The 18,365-nt window shown below is 40.7% G+C and overlaps 1 protein-coding gene across 2 annotated transcripts in view; it reads left to right on the top strand.

Moving 5' to 3' along the window:
- LOC117192052 overlaps positions 1 to 10,175 on the top strand; it is an 84,810-nt gene extending 74,635 nt beyond the window's left edge. The window contains exons 1-2 of one of the 2 annotated variants that reach the window (XM_033396768.1): positions 9,147 to 9,250; positions 9,316 to 10,175. In XM_033396768.1, the coding sequence (XP_033252659.1) occupies positions 9,467 to 10,054 (588 nt within the window). In that variant the 5' untranslated portion in view covers positions 9,147 to 9,250; positions 9,316 to 9,466 and the 3' untranslated portion in view covers positions 10,055 to 10,175. Of the gene's footprint in view, positions 1 to 9,146; positions 9,251 to 9,315 lie in introns of those variants that run through there. The other variant, XM_033396769.1, reaches the window with a different exon arrangement.
- Positions 10,176 to 18,365: the final 8,190 nt, after the last annotated feature.

Genomic DNA, 18,365 nt, shown 5'->3' with positions numbered 1-18,365 from the left:
CCAGACAACTCCTTCTGACGCATAAGCCATTGTAATGAGGCATGATCGGTTATCACCTCGAATGCCTGACCTTCTACATAAGCACGAAACTTTTTAATTCCCTTTATCACCGCTGAACATTCTAATTCCGTGACTGAGTAGTTTTTCTGAGCTTTAGATAGCTTCTCGGACATGAATGCTACGGGTAATTCTTCTCCTTCTTCGTTTTTCTGAGCTAACACACAGCCAATTCCTACAGTACTAGCATCACATAACAGCAAAAAGGGTTTTGAGAAATCAGGAGTAGACAAAATGGGAGCTGACGTCAGGCACTGTTTAAGTTTTTCAAATGCCTGATTGGCCAAAGGGTTCCACGCATACGCTTTCGGTTTCTTTAATAGTTCTGTGAGGGCGCAACTTACCGTTGCATAATTGTCAACGAAACGACGGTACCACCCAGCAAGACCAAGGAATCGTCGCAATTGTTTTACCGTCTTGGGAACGGGGAATTCTTTAATAGCTTCAATTTTACTCGGATCCGTCTTTACCTGTCCGTATCCAATGATGAACCCCAGATACTTAATCTCACGCATGCAAAAGTGCGACTTGGCAATGTTTATCGTAAGATTAGCCTTTCGTAGGTGTACTGCAACTTCTCTCAGTAACATTAAATGGGATTCGAAATCGTCTGATAAAATTAGTAAGTCATCGAGGTAAACAAACACTCTCGTACGCAAGTTAGCAGGTATTACCTTATCCATTAAACGACAGAGGGTTTGTGAGGCATTGGTTAGACCAAAAGGCATAACTTTGTATTGATACAGCGGTCGGTTAGGTATGGTAAACGCGGTGTATTGGCGTGAAGACTCCTCTAGAGGAATTTGCCAATAAGCATGCTTCATATCGAGTCCCGTTATGTATTTGGCAGGTGGCAATCGACTGAGTATCCCATCTATATGGGGAAGGGGTATGCATCTTTTCGGGTATATTTGTTGATCTCTCGAGAATCAAGGCATAACCTATTCTTGTTCCCTTTCTTTACTAGGACGCAATTGCTACTCCATGGACTATTTGAAGGTTCTATCACGCCCAGCTTAATCATCTTCTCTACTTCTTCGAACATCACTTTCTCTTTCGCGGGGGAAATGGGCCAATGTCGTTGTTTGACGGGTACTTCGGCATTGATTACCATAGAATGTTGTATTAGGTGTGTACGACCTAGTCCGTCGCATTCATATGACGGGAAGGTTCTTATTACCGCCTCTAATTGGTTCTTTTGTTCTTCATTTAGGGAATGCATTTTAGGCGTTTCCTTCATAATCGTGTCGTCTCTATTCTCCAAACAGCTCACAGTTCCTTCTCGGGTCAATAATTGGGATAGAAGACCGAAATCTTTCCAAAAGTCAACTCCTAAATAAACATCTTGCTTTAAATCTGGTATGATAAAGAACTCTACTTCCTTAATTATTTTACGGAATTCAATCGGGACCACCAATTTGGACACTACGGTACAAGCTTCGTTGCTGGCAGTGCGTATGGTTCCCAAACACTTCTGAGACTGTGGGTGATGTGCTAAAAAGGTTGCTGCTCTCCCACCCAAACAACTAATGGTTGCTCCTGAATCCAGCAAAGCCTTATAAGTTTGCCCTTCGATCATTACCTCCGTGTACAATCGGTTATCTGAACTCAGAATAACTGCTGAGACTAAACGTTTTCGAACAGATTGGACCTTTTTCCAGAACGCTCGTCTCCGGACCGTCGATCGTTTGGGCTTAACTATCAATTTAAACCACGTATTCACATTTTCTGAATCTAACTCTTTGCTCTCCATCGTTTGAGTCGCTACATCTATACCTGTACAAATTTGGTGTAGTATCATATCCGGTTTTACGTCAACTACCCCTTCGGAAAGCCCTCTTAAGGTAGTTGGCTTACTTTCGTTTAGTTGCTGCTCTTGGTCGGATGTACTGACTGGGCTCCGGTCGGTACATCCCGTTTCAAGTTTTTCGCTGGGTTACATTTGACGCATCGAGGTTTATAAATATCCTTAGCACCACACCCATAGCAGAAAATTCGTCTTTCTCCTAAACAATCATCAAAACGATGCCCTTCCTGGTCGCAGTTCCAGCATACTAGTTTCTTACGATAAATCTGCGAAACGTCTTCTTCGTCAATATCTTCATTGTCCGTAAGTATTTCTGCTACATTCGGTTTGCTGAATTTACCTCGTGGAAAAGGGTTATGGTTGTCTTTACAGAAGTTTTCATGCTTGCGAACTTCTTCTCTCAGGCCAGTTCGATCGCTGGTTTTGAGATGCAAGAGTTCATATCTGAGGGCCGTTTTTGCGTTACGTTTTAAAATGTCTACTAACTTATTTTCGCTAACCTCGTGTGAGAGCCTGGACACTAATTCTTCGACGGCCGTCTGGTAATCGTTAAACGATTCACCCTCTCTCTGACGGCGTTTTCTAATCAACTCCCACAAGTCGAAATCATCTTTAGCATCATCGAATCGTTGTCTAAATGAGGCAGAAAAAGTTTGCCAAGAAAACTGTGGGTTCTTTCTATGGAAGTTCCAAAACCAATCGCTGGCTTTAGACGAGAAAAGCAGATGCATATTGTCACAGAGTAATTCGTAATCGTTATTTAAAGTGGAGGATGTAAGTGAACGAACCCTGTACAGGAATTCGTCGACGTGCATAGCGTCTTTGGATCCGTCAAACTTTAGTCGCCAACTGGCTAAGATATTAGCGGCCTTCCCAGGAGCTATTGCCCTGTTAGAGACATTTGGATGTGGTAATCCCCTTTCCCTTTCATTTTCTGAAGACAACGAGTTTCCTGTTATATTAGGCTCGTGATTTTGCCTTGTCGCTTGCACAGGCGTGCTATCTGAAGCTATAGTCATCCTACCTAATTGTCCGCGTAGATTTTCTTCGATCAAATTCTTAACGAATGAACTTAGCTCCACCATCATATCTTTCTGCTCCCCTTTTATCAGGGCTTGTATAACCTCAATGGTTCTTTCCGACATATCTCCTTCGCCCGACCTATGGCTGATACTGCCCAAAGAATTATCCCGAAATTGTTGAGACTGCAACCTAGTATGCATCCCTCTGCGCGATGTAGCTCCCCGGCCCTGTTTAGGGCTAGCCCCTCTTGACTTTTGAAGTCCTCTCTCTGAAGCGTTTGACTCCGGGTTGGATCCCCCTTCTAACGGCACTATACCCGAACCCATGTCGGGTGGTAATTCGGCTGCTAGAGTATTCTCATCAAACGAAAGTTCCTCCGGATTCAACTCCGCCCTACATACGGGGCAATTTCTGTTATTTTTCACGAATTCTTTCATGCAAGTATCATGATACCGGTGCCCACAAGACGCAGTACATATTAGTTGACTTCTTCTTATGGCTTCTTGACATATACCACAGATCTGGGCGTCCACGTCACCCGACGCCTTGCCCCCTGGGGTACGTTGTACTGGTGACATGTTAAGGTAACCCAGTAATACGAGTTCTGATCACTAAATGTGGAAATCCCTAATTATAGGACCAAAGCTTCAATAAATTCTACAAAATTTTCCTAAATACCCAATATTTGTCCTTTTCGAGCTTGACTCCGTCCGATATACGCTTTCTCTTGCCGCCGGAATATAACCTCAATGAAATCTAAATTGGTCTATGGTATGTTTATGTGGTCAGTAACCTTGGCAATGGCTAATTTCCAAATCTATATCTAGAAAATTAGACTTCCGAAGGCCATCGATACTCTTCCCCCATAACCTCTTTTGGGGTTATCCTATTATAATTTGGCCGACCTATCCGCCTTTGTGAATAGCTGTCGTATATTCGCAAATTAATTCTGGTAACAAAAAAAAAAATCAGTTTCCATCCCTTGCTACCTGGCGGATTCTATTTGGTTGGGTATTCCGCAACTCAGAATCTTAAACCCAAAATTCCATCAATATCCTCCGTTACAGTAGTTGGACGGGAAGTATTAATTTTAATGTGGAATTTAAAATTGCAACGAGCAAAGTTTTTGGGGGTTTTAACCAGTAGTAACTCGTACTCTGGCCCCACGTTGGGCGCCAATCTATGTAATGTGCCAGAAATTCATATTCGTAGAGGTGTGAGATTGTATGTACGGATGGAGGTTGTACATACTTTTTTTTTGACGGTCAGACACCAATAGTATAGCAGGATTTCGGAACGTGTACCTCTAGCTATGCTCTAACTAGCTCGCCGGAATGTCGTGGGATCTTTCCTACTCTCCTATCTGCTATACGAACACATTCGCAAAGATGTTTTAGGTACACTTGATTTAATGTTCAAAAGGAACTCTACAAAAGAAATCAAAAAGAAAAGAATGTGAATTTTAACTAACTGTTTAACCGACTACCGACAAATAGTCAGGCTATATTCCGTCGCTCTTGGGGAACTCAGATGACTTTGACCCCTTCTCTACCCTCCCTACCTTTGTATGCCGTTTAATCGACAGCATAACCCTAATCGAGCGCATCTCTATTTGATCATCGGACTTCCTCAGGCTCTACTCAGGACAAACACGAAAGGTTTAATGTTCCATTATTATCTACTAATTATTATTTAATAATTCAAAATTTAAGGGTTTGGACTTCATGGTTTTCCAGATAAGTATAAACTTAGCATAAAGTAATTAAATAAAGAAGGAGGAAATAGTAGCAAGTTATACCTAGTTATATGTGTATATGTATATAGGACTTATGTGTAGAGAATATGGCGTAAGAGAAATTAAATGGGAAAGAAGAGAAAAATATGATAATTATATAACTAGAAGGCAAACGTGAAAGAAAAATTAGTAGCCGATCCGCTTTAAATTATGGCACGGATATGGTTGTTTTATATACCGGAATAGAAGTTTTATAAGACAGATATATATTTCGAAAATACTCGAGAATTCCGTTTAAGGAAGTTTCGTAACTCACTCATACTTTATACGAATTATCCGGCGTGTCCGTTGAGCTCAAGGGGCGACGTAGGAACATATTCTGAGGAAGGGAGAAAAATTATGAATATACAGGTCTTCACTTCTAATTCGGATGAAACACCGATTTTCTTTCCATTTCCATACCCGTACGACGACGATTTGCCACTCAACGGCGGATCTTAAAAAAATGTGGTTTTCATTTGCGCTAATTTCTAATTATGGGTAATTATATACATTATTGGTTTTTTTTTTTTCTTTTTAAATCTAGACAATAAAAAAATAGTTAGTGCGTAGCCTAATCTTTAATAAATGGAAAATCTCATGACGAGACTCAAAACTAATACTTTGGTACATTTTCACACGACGACTATTAAACGGCAGTGTGGATCGCCGCAGAATAATGTTTTATTTTCACAGTTTGAGAGCCACTCCACACATTGCGAAGAACTACATGCGAAAGCCTTAGCCGCGCGCTTAATTCATAAGCGAGAAGGGTGACGAGTGCGGCATATTAGTTTCTCCGAATTCGCAAGAAAACTATTCTTCTCGTCTTACTCCAAAATGTACTTCAGCTCAAGTATGCCTCCACATAACTTCGGGTTTCACTCTAGTATATCTTCGGACGGCTCTTTCTGGTTTATTTGGTTGTAGTTATCGTTGGTTTATGTAGATGCTGGTTCCTGGGAAATCCGAGGTCTTTCCCAGATCTACTAAGAAATCGATGGACTTTGACGACCTCGTTCTTGGAGGGGGGGTCAATTGGTTTTTCTTTCCCAGTGTCGAACGTAGTAAGATTTCCAGCCCTATGATACGAGACTGTTAAAGCTGTGTCACTATTGTAAGGTCCAAATACCTTTTATTTTTTCTTAATCCAAGGAATGGAAGCTTTAACTACTGCTCTCTTGTAATTGATCTCTTATCTTGTTTTTGTAAAGAGCAGAGTTAATGTTAAACGCGAGGGCCGTACTTCCCAAGCTGTTCTCTGGAGTTTTAGAGTCACAACTGGCCACTACAATATTGACAACAATATGAACGGTCATACGGAGGAGTCGGCCACAACTCACGATATTGAGGATATTGACAATATGCACGGTGATACGGAGGAGTCGGCCACAACTCAGGATATTGAGGAGAATATTGACAACATTTCTGACAAAATTCACAATATTTCTGATTATACAGTCAATGATATGGAGTGTACTATTTCTGTTGAAATATATGATTCGTCTGAGTGCACCACGTGGAGGAGAAGCAGGAGCAGGAGGTTCGGGAGGATCCGGACTTAAGTAAGTAAATAAGTAAAATTTGAAAAAAATACATATAATAACTTCTTAATTCTCCAGACATGTTTACTGAAGACATTCTTAGTACTGAAAGTGGAAAGGACAATTTGAAAACACCGATTTCCCCTAAGGCTTCGCCCCCCGTGCATGGCAGCAAGTGCAAACTGTGCGGCAAAATGATTGGAAGGTTGAGCACCTTGGGAAACCACGTAATGAACCAACATTACACAGCAATAAGAGGTATGGTTTCAAGGAATTCGAAGACAATGCAAAAAATTTCTGCCGTTTTTAAGGAAAAAAAAAAGTGACCGTGTTAAGACTATCAGAGGAAACTGGGGTGCCGGCCGAGTATTTGAGGGCGATAGTCATGTGCAGCGATGACTATAAAAAAATTGGGTGCCGCTTGTGGGCCGCCAAGACGGATGCAGAGAAGCTGAAGGACATCAACCAATAACTGTTTCGTTCTTTAATTTTAATATTTGATTTACCTTGAGTAGACTGATCCAGAGAAGCTGAAGGACATCAACCAATAACTGTTTCGTTTTTTAATTTTTATACCCGATACTCAAAATGAGTATTGGGGTATATTAGATTTGTGGTAAAAGTGGATGTGTGTAACGTCCAAAAGGAATCGTTTCCGACCCCATAAAGTATATATATTCTTGATCAGCATCAATAGCCGAGTCGATTGAGCCATGTCTGTCTGTCCGTCTGTCCGTCCGTCCGTCTGTCCGTCTGTCCGTCCCCTTCAGCGCCTAGTGCTCAAAGACTATAAGAGCTATAGCAACGATGTTTTGGATCCAGACTTCTGTGATATGACACTGCTACAAGAATATTTCAAAACTTCGCCCCGCCCACTTCCGCCCCCACAAAGAGCGAAAATCTGTGGCATCCACAATTTTAAAGATACGAGAAAACCAGAAATACCAGAAAACGCAGAATCGTAGAGGATGACTATATGTTCTAGAGTGAAAAATCTGAACCAGATCGTATAATTATTATAGCCAGAATCAAGAAAACAATTTCATTCTTTCTCGCTCTGTCTCTCTCTAACACACAGGTTTCATGGTCGGTTTTGCCAATTGCAAAATATGAGTTCAAGGATCTCAGAACCCATAAGAGCTAGAGCAACCAAATTTGGTATCCACACTCCTGTGATATCGGACCTTGACCGTTTTGTGTCAAAATTTCGCCACACCCCCTTCCGCCCCAGCAAAGGACGAAAATCTGTGGCATCCACAAATCTCAGAGACTATTAAGGCTAGAGTAACCAAATTTGGTATCCGCACTTCTGTTAGATCTCACTATAAAACGTTTATCTCAGAATTTCGCCCCACCCCCTTCCGGCCCCACAAAGAACGAAAATCTGTTGCATCCACAATATTGCACATTCGAGAAAACTAAAAACGCAGAATCATAGATAACAACCATATCTATCAGATTGCTGAATCTGGTTTAGATCAGATAATTTTTATAGCCAAAAGGAACAAATCAATTTGCACTGGCTACGCAGCACCCGACGTCACGCTCAGACTGATTTTCTGTCTCTCTCGCACGCACTCCTTGTCGTGTCGTTTAATATTAGCGGCGTCTGTCGGTTGAAAACCATACTGACTTAGTATCGGGAATAACTGTAGAGTTGCGGTCTCCGCAGCAACTCACAACGTTGCCCCTCGTTTTAATATTTGATTTGAGTAGAAAAACTCGACTGTTATTCGTAAATGTAACGACTGAAAATAAACTTATTGACAAAAAAGGGAGGAGTATTTATATTGTGTGGGCGCCTTTGGGCCAAGAAATCATCAAAGTTATTCACGTCGCACAGTTTGGGAAAAAACTGGACTGGAGTGGAGTCGACTGGAGGGACTGCAATGACACTTGCCGGCTGTCGGCCTCTTGGAAATTTTAAGCCTCGTTAAGCTTCTGGTCAACCGCCTGGCTGGTCTGCTTGAGCGCTCCATCGAATGGATTAACCTTCGCTCTGGATATACTGGATGCCCTTTTGGATTACAGGACTACCCTCTTTAGCGCCTTTGAATGGATAAACAAAGTGCATGTCCTACATGGATTACAGCCGTATAGCGCATCATAAAAGGTAAGAAATCAAGCCACAAATTGAATGCCGAACACAGCAAATGCTTAACTCATGACACCACCAAAAGGGGGAGAGGGAGTAGAGGGGGATGAGTGCCCCCTATTAATCCTAAGTGCTTCCTGTGATTTTATGTAAATTTGTACACGGGGAACAGAGGACTCCAAAGAGACCTCTCGAGCAGCAATTCAATGTACAAATGACAGGTTGGCTGTGACACAAAACAGCAGCTTAAGGAAGATGTAAAGCCAAGCAAAAATATACCCCCCCCCCCTCCACCACTCTCTTTAACCCTTAACCCTTAACTCCTTAATCCCAGAATGGTGGCCAACATTTCGGCCACACCAAGGAGTATGGTGGCATGGTATTTATCGCAAGTCCTATCCCAAACAAACAAAGCCGATCAACTATTGCAAGTCGTAGCTCTGCCCAGGGAAAGTACGTCACCTGAACTGTGATTCGAAACACAACATCGAAGTGGGCCCTGAACTATCACTTGGAGCCGTTCAGAACTGGCTCTGGAAATCATTCAGTACGAATATCTGGAGAGAGCGGAACAACACAGAGAACGGCAGCAAATATCGAAAGCACAGGGAACATAAAGTAAATAAAAATACAAATACAAAACAAAGCCCATGAACGAATATTTCCTCACATGTGCTGGAATAAGATGAATCCAACTATTAACAATCCACGTTCCCCATTCACCCGCTCGCGGGGTATTTTCGGATCCATGGGATCCTTCGTCTTTACCGACCAGCAGCAGCAGCAGCAGCCGGGGCTGCAGGTCCCCCCCGAAGGTTCCGCCGACAAGAATGGACTCAATGCGATGCCCTTCCTTGGCCAAATCCACACCAGTCCTCTGCTGTCCCGCCCAATGGGTCCAATAGGTCACGCTCACCCCCCACCATCCCTCCGATGGGGGATTCAGATGGGTGAGCGGCAGCAGCCCAGACTCCCCTTCCCCCCAGGACATAACTTACCCCCGGCTCCCCTGCAGATTCAATGCTGTGCCACAGATGGCTTCGATGGGACCACCGCCCGTGTTGAGCTCCCTCTGGACAGGCGGCGCTTCTCCGGACAGCCGCGGAGACTACTAAGACGACCCCCACGAAGAGTTCTCCGACTGCCGCTACGAGGGCGACTACTCGATGCACACCGAGGAGGACCAAGAGGAGGAGTCGTGCTCCTGTCAGAGCCAGACCTGTCAGAGCCAGACCTGTCAGAGCCAGAGCGAGTTCAGCTCGATAGAGCGCACCGAGTCGGACTCGGAGTGGGAGGAGCTCTCCGACGGCCCTTCCCCCAGGGTCTCCCCGCTGGAGTCCCTCGACACAGACGTGCTCTCCACAATGCAGCCGGAGCACCGTCAGCGCATGGTGGCCTTGTACCACCTCGTCTTGGAGACCGCTGTGGTCAAGGTCGTGCTGCTGGTGCCGCAACTGCTGTGCTGCGCGGTGTTCTGGCTGGTCGAGGAAACCGTGGGCTTCAACGAAACCGTCGGCTCAAAGCGCCACCGATTGTGGAACAGCAAGTTCAAGCTGCGCACCATCCAGCGCCAGTTGCTGTGGCGCATGGCCAATGCCCGGGGCGACGAGACGCTCGTCTTCTTTGCCGTGCTCATGAACACGCCCTGGCTGTTCTCCCTCAGCCTCCTGGGATTCATCCTGTCCCTGGCGGCGCTCCTGAAGAAGACCGTCGAGCAGCTGGTGTTCCAGATACGCCTGCACCTCGTGCTTTAGGGGCAGCCATCGAGCAGAAAGCAGCAAGCAGTATCCAATCACACACTGACAGAATACACAAGTTAATTTTATCCTTATTCGAAGGACAAAATAAAAGATTATTTTGATTCTGTTCACTTTAGCGAAGTGCTTTTATTGAATATCAGAATGTGACTGCTTAAATCTAGAATTATAATTCTTAAAGAAACCTATCGATGAACGCGGCAGAGGAACTTCGGCAGAGGCCGAATTGTTGGGGTCTTCAGAATTATTGTAGGCGGCGGCGTCGGTGGCGACAGCGGAGTTGCAGTTATTGACCGGCAATAGGAAGTCAATGTTGCTGGTCGATGTTGGGGGTGAAGAAATGCATTGTCGACATTATCGCAGTCGCGACGTCGAAGACGGGGTGGGGGCGATGGTTTCTCGTGAAGTGCTGACTTGGAGTGGAGCGCATAAGCACTTCCAGAAATACAATGTTTCGGTTCTTGTTTTAGGCAGGAAATGGTTTTTACTTTTTGTGTAAATTGTGACAGAATTCTTGCGCATTGTTATTACAATTGGGTAATAAACTATTGGGCAAGAATTTTTATACTTTTTTCTGTTTTAATTGGAAATAAGAGTATTGAACTCTTTGGGTGTTAACTCTTTCCCTCTTATTTCATTTGTCCTTAAATGAATTTTTAGAAATATGGTATGTTATTAAATTCAACATTTTGTTTTGTGTTTGTTGGTATCTTTGTATCGGTTTTGATTTTGATGTCTGGTATTTCTGGAGGAATGTTGAGTATCACTTTTTGTGGTTTTCGACACACATGTGATATTATGATCAGTATTATTGCAATTGTAAATAGCGTAATAAGAGTCATACTATTTATTGAGGAGTGAGTTTGAAGGAAGTTTAAGTGTTTCGTATTGTTGATGTGAAGTTCATCGAGTGCTTTGAGAGAAAGTATTTTTATGCGTTTTCCTTGCAATGGGCCTACTTGTACCATTGGAGTTTGTGGTTTGGTTATAGTTTTGTGAATGTTTGTAAATTTCTTTTCGTTAATGTTTATTGTATCGTTCCAGTACTTTAGTAGGTACGTGCCCCTTAGTTTTTCATAGCCGTTTTGCCATTTTATTGTTCCGTTGAAGTTATTTAGGAGGAGTGAGTCGGAATCTATTTCTTATATAGGTTCGATGTGTTCTGCATTGCTGTAGTTACACGAGGAATCTTTCCCTATCAATAATCTACTAATACAGTTATCGTGGTTTAAGTTGATTACATTATTTGTTTTGCAAATTTTTACGTTATTGTAGTCTTTACATGGTTTATTAATTCCGTAAGTGTTCAATTCATTAATAAATATTTCTTGGAAAGGTAAATTAACAATGAGGTTTTTTCGGACGACCGGTCGAATAATGATATCTTTATAGGTTTCTTTTTATACCCGAAACTCAAAATGAGTATTGGGGTATATTAGATTTGTGGTAAAAGTAGATGTGTGTAACGTCCAGAAGGAATCGTTTCCGACCCCATAAAGTATATATCTTCTTGATCAGCATCAATAGCCGAGTCGATTGAGCCATGTCTGTCTGTCCGTCTGTCCGTCTGTCCGTCCCCTTCAGCGCCTAGTGCTCAAAGACTATAAGAGCTAGAGCAACGATGTTTTGGACCCAGACTTCTGTGATATGTCACTGCTACAAGAATATTTCAAAACATCGCACCGCCCACTTCCGCCCCCACAAAGGACGAAAATCTGTGGCATCCACAATTTTAAAGATATAAGAAAACCAAAAACGTAGAATTGTAGAGAATGACCATATCTTTAAGACTGCGGAATCTGAATTCGATCGTACTATTATTATAGCAAGCATCAAGAAAACAATTTCATTTTTTCTCGCCCTGTCTCTCTCTAACACACACGTAGCATAGGCGGCTTTGCCTAGAGTAAAACATTAGCGCCTAGATCTCAGAGACTACAAAAGCTAAAGCAACCAAATTTGGTATCCACACTCCTAATATATCGGACCGAGACGAGTTTGTTTCAAAATTTCGCCACACCCCCTTCCGCCCCCGCAAAGGACGAAAATCTGGGGATATTCAAAAATCTCAGAGACTATTAAGGCTAGAGTAACCAAATTTGGTATCCGCACTCCTGTTAGATCTTACTATATCTCAAAATTTCGCCCCACCCCCTTCCGCCCACACAAAGGAGGAAAATCTATTGCATCCACAATATTGCACATTCGAGAAAACTAAAAACGCAGAATCATAGATAACAACTATATCTATCAGATTGCTGTAGCCAAAAGCAAGAAATCAATTTTCAGTGGCTACGCAGCGCCCGACGTCACGCTCAGACTGATTTTCTGTCTCTCTCGCACGCACTCTTTGTCGTGTCGTTTAATATTAGCGGCGTCTGCCGGAGGAGAGCCATACTGACTTAGTATCGGGTATAACCGTAGAGTTGCGGTGTCCGCAGCAACTCACAACGTTCCCCCTCGTTATTATATAAAATTGAGACGTCTGCAAACTCAAGCATTTTTTCTATTGAACTGAGTGGGGTTAGTATTTCCTTAAAGTTTTCTTTAATTGTCTCTATTTCGTTTTCGTTAAGAAGGAATGTGTTTACTATATTTATTTTTGCCCATTGAATTGCATATTTTATATTGATTAGTTCTTCTTTTATAAGTCGGGTTTGAATTTGTAGACTAATGGCTATTTCGTTGCTGAATGAATTGTCTTTTTTTATTGTATTCAAGAGTCTATTGTTTATTTCTGTGATTTTGTTTATTCGTTTCTCAAATTGTGTATTTGTTACTATTTGCTTATTATAATTTGAAATTATATCATTAAGATTATTTTGGATCATGTTTAGGTCATCATGATCGGGACTTCCGGCTATATATTTCCATGCCGTGCCGATCATATCTATAGATCTACTGTGTCGAGTGGGTGTAAGTGTATTTAATATAAGTTAAGTTTGGTTTATTTCATGGTCCAAGGTATTATAAAAATCATTATTTTTTAGGTCTTTTTCTATGTACCAAAGAGTTTGGTCTAGAGTTTGTTTTATTAGTGTTAAATCTATGACATGAATTAGTTTTGTATGTTCTGAGGTTAGTTTGCCTGTTTTAGTATGAATGGTTAAAACATGGCTATCGGTATAGTTGGTTATTTCGATAGATCCAGCTACTAATTGTAGGAGGAGTAATGATGTTATCAATCTGGAGGAGAATGAAGAATATCGTAAAAAAATTGTATTTTCGGGTATTTTCCGATTCGTGGTGCTATAATCGGATGGGACCCGCAATCGGATAAATCTTTTAGTTTTGGGTGTAGTAATTTCATATAATATAACCTTTAGTCATTTTAATACGGACATGGACATGGACGTATGAATATCGGACAGTTATTAACTTTTTATGTTACTTTTGTGAACAATTTTTCCTGACACAGTTTTAATTGTAGTGTTATTGTCTTCCTTTACTGTTTCTTTTTTAAATCTTGGAGACAATTTTGATCCTAACCGTGTGTTTATTTTTACGAATATTTCTTGACCTGGTGAGTATAGTATTATCGGTTTTTTTTTCATGTTGTGATTTTTCAAATCCGAGTCCTGTTTGTTTTTAAGTTTGTCAATATTATTTTGTCGGCTTATTTCGTATTGGTCAGGATTTGTTGTTACGTTTCTACCAAAGAATACTTCTAACGGTTTTCTGTTGGTTACTGAGTGTATCGAGAAATTGTACTCGTAAATGGCCTGATTCAGTAATTCTTGAAATGTGCTATAGATTCCTTTACTTTTTAAACACCGCATTATTTCTGAGAGGGTTGAATGGAATCTTTCTACCTGTCCATTTACTGAGCTTTTGTAGGGTGGAGCTGTAAATATCTGAATTCCCAATTGGCCTTTCATCATAAACGTTATGGAAGCTGAATTTAAGGTTTTTTCATTGTCAATTACTACATTTTTTGGTACGCCGAAATAAAACAGAATATCATGCAGGGATGGTTTTATATCTTCGATGGATTTGGATTTGATGATTCTTCCTTAGGCTAATTTGTAAAATTTGTCTATTGCTGTCAAAACTAAATTTCTTTCTGTGGAATAAATATCAATGTGAATAGTGTGACCTGGGTATTGTGGTATTGGTGTTTCCACGATTTCGGGATTAGTGGGGTGTCTGTCGTATTTTACTTCCTTACAAATCTGACACTATAGTGGAAACTTTCTGTTTCATTTTTGGAAAATAGAATTTTTCGATGAGTTGTTTTTGATTTTCTACGGCATTCCTGTGGGCCCTGTTGTGAACTTTTAAGATCTCTTCTTCTTGTTGGCTTTCGTTACTTAGATCTTCTACTCTACTTTGTGTGAATCTAACTTTGTATTGGAAGAAATTTGATGGGTATATTTTTTGGATTTGTCCCATAATATGTTCGGTTGTTTGAATTCCATTAATAACGGAGGGGTTAAGGTATTTTTTTAATATTTGTAATAAATCAGCTTCGGTGAATGTGTTTTGTGTAATTTCATGTCGATGAAATGTTGGAAATGGTATACTAAATTTGTAATTATTTTCGTTTCCTGGAATAATAAAGATTTGGTTTTTAAAAGCATTTATTGGTATTTCCATACTATGAATTAACCTTTCGGAGGAACTTTGGCTACTATGTTGTGTCGTGATGGAGTTTATCTCCTTGATTCTGGACAAAGAGTCAGCTACTACATTGGCTTTTCCTGGTTTGTAGATTAGCTGATAGTCGTACTCTTTCAAAAATGTTCTCCATCGTTTTATTCTCGCGTTTCCATTCCAATCGCTCATGGAATGGGTTAAGGGTTGATGGTCGGTGTAAATTTTTTACCTTTGCTCCCCCATAGAGATAATTTCTCAAAGACTTCAATGACCATATTATTGCTAGCATTTCTTTTTCGTTTGCTGCATAATTTTCTTCGGCTTTCGAAAGGGTTCGGGAAATGAAGGATATTGGTTTGTCATTTTGAGCAAGAACTGCTCCTAATGCGAAATTTGAGGCATCTGTTGTGAGTTGAAACTCTTTATTGAAATCTGGGTATTGTAAAATGACTTCTGTCGAAATGAGGGTGTTCTTGAGTTTTTTGAAAGCTTCCATTGCCTCTGGGTCAAGGTGAATGATTTTTTTGCTCGAATTGTTTTTAGATACGCGGCCATCTTCCCCTCTTAATAATGAGGTAAGTGGTTTGGCTAGCATTGCATAGTCCTTTATGAATCTTCTATAGTAACCGGACAATCCTAGGAAGGATCTGAGATCCTTTAAAGTTTTCGGACAAGGATACTTGGAAATGGCTTCCACCTTTGCAGGATAGGTTTCTATGCCTCTATCGGAAATAATAAATCCTAAAAATTCTACTTTATTTTTAAAGAACTCGCAGTTGTCGAGTTGGCATTTAATATTGGCTTGTTCAAGGGTATCGAATATGGTCGCGATTGTTAGCATGTGTTTTTTCATCTTTCCCAAAAATAATTATGTCGTCAATATAAATATAGCAGATTTCACCAATATGTGGTCGTAGGATATCGTCAAGGGTGCGTTGGAATATTGCCGGTGCATTTTTTAGTCCAAAGGGGAGACGTGTGAATTCGTATTTACCGTTGTTGATGGAGAATGCAGTTTTTTCGATATCTGATTTTTTTAATAGAATTTGATGGAAACCACTTTTAAGATCTAGTACTGAAAAGAACTTGTTGTTTCCTAGTTGTGCTAAAACTTCATTTATATTTGGAATGGGATATTTATCGGCAACAGTAACTAAATTTAGTTTCCTGTAGTCGATGACTACTCTGAATTTTTTCTTTTGAGAGGCATCCATTTTTTTCGGAACCAGCCATACGGGGGAATTGTACGGGGACCTAGATGGTCTAATTATCCCGTCATCTAGTAGTTCTTTTATTTGTTTCTCTACTTCTGTTTTGGATCCCACTGGTAGGGGGTAACATCGTGAATAAACTGGAGTATCAGAGGTGGTGCTGATATCTGCTTTAATGTTTGTGGTGTAAGTAAGTTTTCTGTTTGGATCTGCGAACAAATTAGAGTGTGTTTTAAAGAGGTTTTCAAGGGTTAGTTTTTGTGTTTCTGTTAGATGTTCTGTCCTATTGAATATGACATTCACTGCTTCCAAGAATTTTTCCTTTATCGGAATAACATGACCATTGTTTATTGTTAGTGTTCGTTTTTTTATGTCAATGACTGCTCCTAATTCTTTGAGGTAGTCATTTCCTAGTATGGCGTCAAATGATTTTAAGGTGGGTAACAGAAAGAATTTTACATTAATATTAGGGATATTGAAAAGGTTTGCAATTTTATGGTGTGTTATTTTTATGCTACCACTAACGGTGATAGCGTTAAAAGGTTTTTGGTTTAAAATTGGGTTATTAACATGTTGGGGTTGAATATAGCTTTTATTAGAGCCGGTATCTACTAAGATTTTTAAGGTCTGTCCACTCCTCATTCTACACTCTATATAGGGTAGTGAGGAGTTTTTTATTCTAAAAAATGTAAGTCACTTAGTTGTTCAAGATTCGAGTCGTTATTGTCTGTATCTGGTTCTTGAGCATACTCCTCAAGGGTTTGCTCAAAGTCATTTTCGTTTTCATACTCATCTTTCAGTTGTTCGTATTCCACCAAAGTTGCGTAATTTATTGCATCAGGCGAAGAGTTCGTTTGAGTTTCGTCGGTTTCGCCAGTTTGGATATTGAATTGTCTTTGTCTTTTTTCTATTACATTTTGAGTTGTTGGGGGTCGTTTTCCTGCTTGAAAATGCGGACGATTCATATAGTTGACATTTCTAGTATGGAGACTTGGATCTATCTCCATTGGTTCTGGTTTTGGCATTGGCTTTGGTGCGATCGGACGATTCGGAATGTTATTCTGAGGGAATTGTTGACGGGGATAACTCTGTGTAACTTGAGGTGTTTGGTAATTATAGTTTTGTCTGGGAGGAACTGAAGGTTTATATTGATTATACTGGTGGTACTGAAGAGGTTGCCTAAAGTTATTATAGTTGATATTTGATCGGGGTGCTGGAATTGGTTTTTGTTTTGATCCCCTAAATCCAATAGTGGGTGCTTTGGCGTTAGCATAATTGGAACGATAGTTCTGGTTTTCTAATTTTAAACAAATGTGTAGAGCTGATGGGAGGTCTGCTGGTTCTTTCATACCCAGGAGTCGAGGAAGATCTCCTCGTAGTCCTCTGACAAAAGTATCTAAAGCTTTATCGCGGTATAGTTTGGTCATTAATTGTTCTGCTTCCCTTCCTAATTCCATGCAACCTATTTTATTTAGAATCAGTGACATTTGGTGATAAACGACTTGATGATAATCTTCCACTGACTATTGATTTCCCTGCACTAGCATGGTCATCTGGTACTCTAATGTACTCAGGTCTCTCTTGTCACCGTAGTGACATTCCAATTAAGAGGAATGTTGTATGATTCTAATGCCGTATCGGCATTTCCGACAATCTTGTTTCGAATGACTTGAAGGATCCCAACGTACTTTCGGGTTCCTACTATGTCTGCAAAGTCCCCTAGAATCCTATCCACTCCCTTCTTCCAGGAACTAAATTCGTTTAAGCTTCCCGAAAATTCCCGAATACTTTTCACTAAGTCTGGGATTTTGTCGTAGTCACTCGCATGGTGAGGAAGTGCAGGGTTTACTTCTTGATCAACTGCGTTGAGGAAGTCGGTGTTAGGGTTAGGTGAGGCTCGTTCGAATAAAGTGTTCACTAAATTGGTTACTAAGGATGTAATTTCTTGCCTACTCATATTTGTACCAGCATTGGGGTCTTGAACCAGAACGGCAGGTCTGATTAGGTTATTAGGATTTGCCATTATGTGCAAGTATTAAGTATTTGTAAGATATGAATATGGTTTTGGGTTTTTATTTTCTTTTTCCTTTTGGGGTTTTTTTTCCCCGTTTTATAATTTTTTGTATCGCGCGGAAAATTTATTTTTTTTTAATTGTTTCACTTTTGTGAATTTTTTCCTTCACTTTATTTTATTTTCACTTGGAAAAAATGTTTTTTGGTTTTCGTCGTTTTGTTTTTGTTTTACTTACCTTAACATGTTGGATGTGGCTCCTCCAACGGGCGATCCGGAATTGGTCCCTTTTATGATGGTATCACCTTACTGAGGTTCCTGGACTTCGCTCCTTTTTGGTTGATTTTCCTGAGTACGGAACTTTCAGGAATTGGAGTCACCGATGGGTTATACCGGACAATATTACGAAATATTGTGAGTCACACCGGTAATTATTATTGAGACCGACGGCTGCAAGTTTTTGCAGTTTTCGCGAACGTACTAAACTTTT

This window comes from Drosophila miranda (assembly GCF_003369915.1).
Source record: "Drosophila miranda strain MSH22 chromosome Y unlocalized genomic scaffold, D.miranda_PacBio2.1 Contig_Y1_pilon, whole genome shotgun sequence".
NCBI classification, from domain to species: domain Eukaryota; kingdom Metazoa; phylum Arthropoda; class Insecta; order Diptera; family Drosophilidae; genus Drosophila; species Drosophila miranda.
This window is presented reverse-complemented; position numbering and strand designations above follow the sequence as displayed.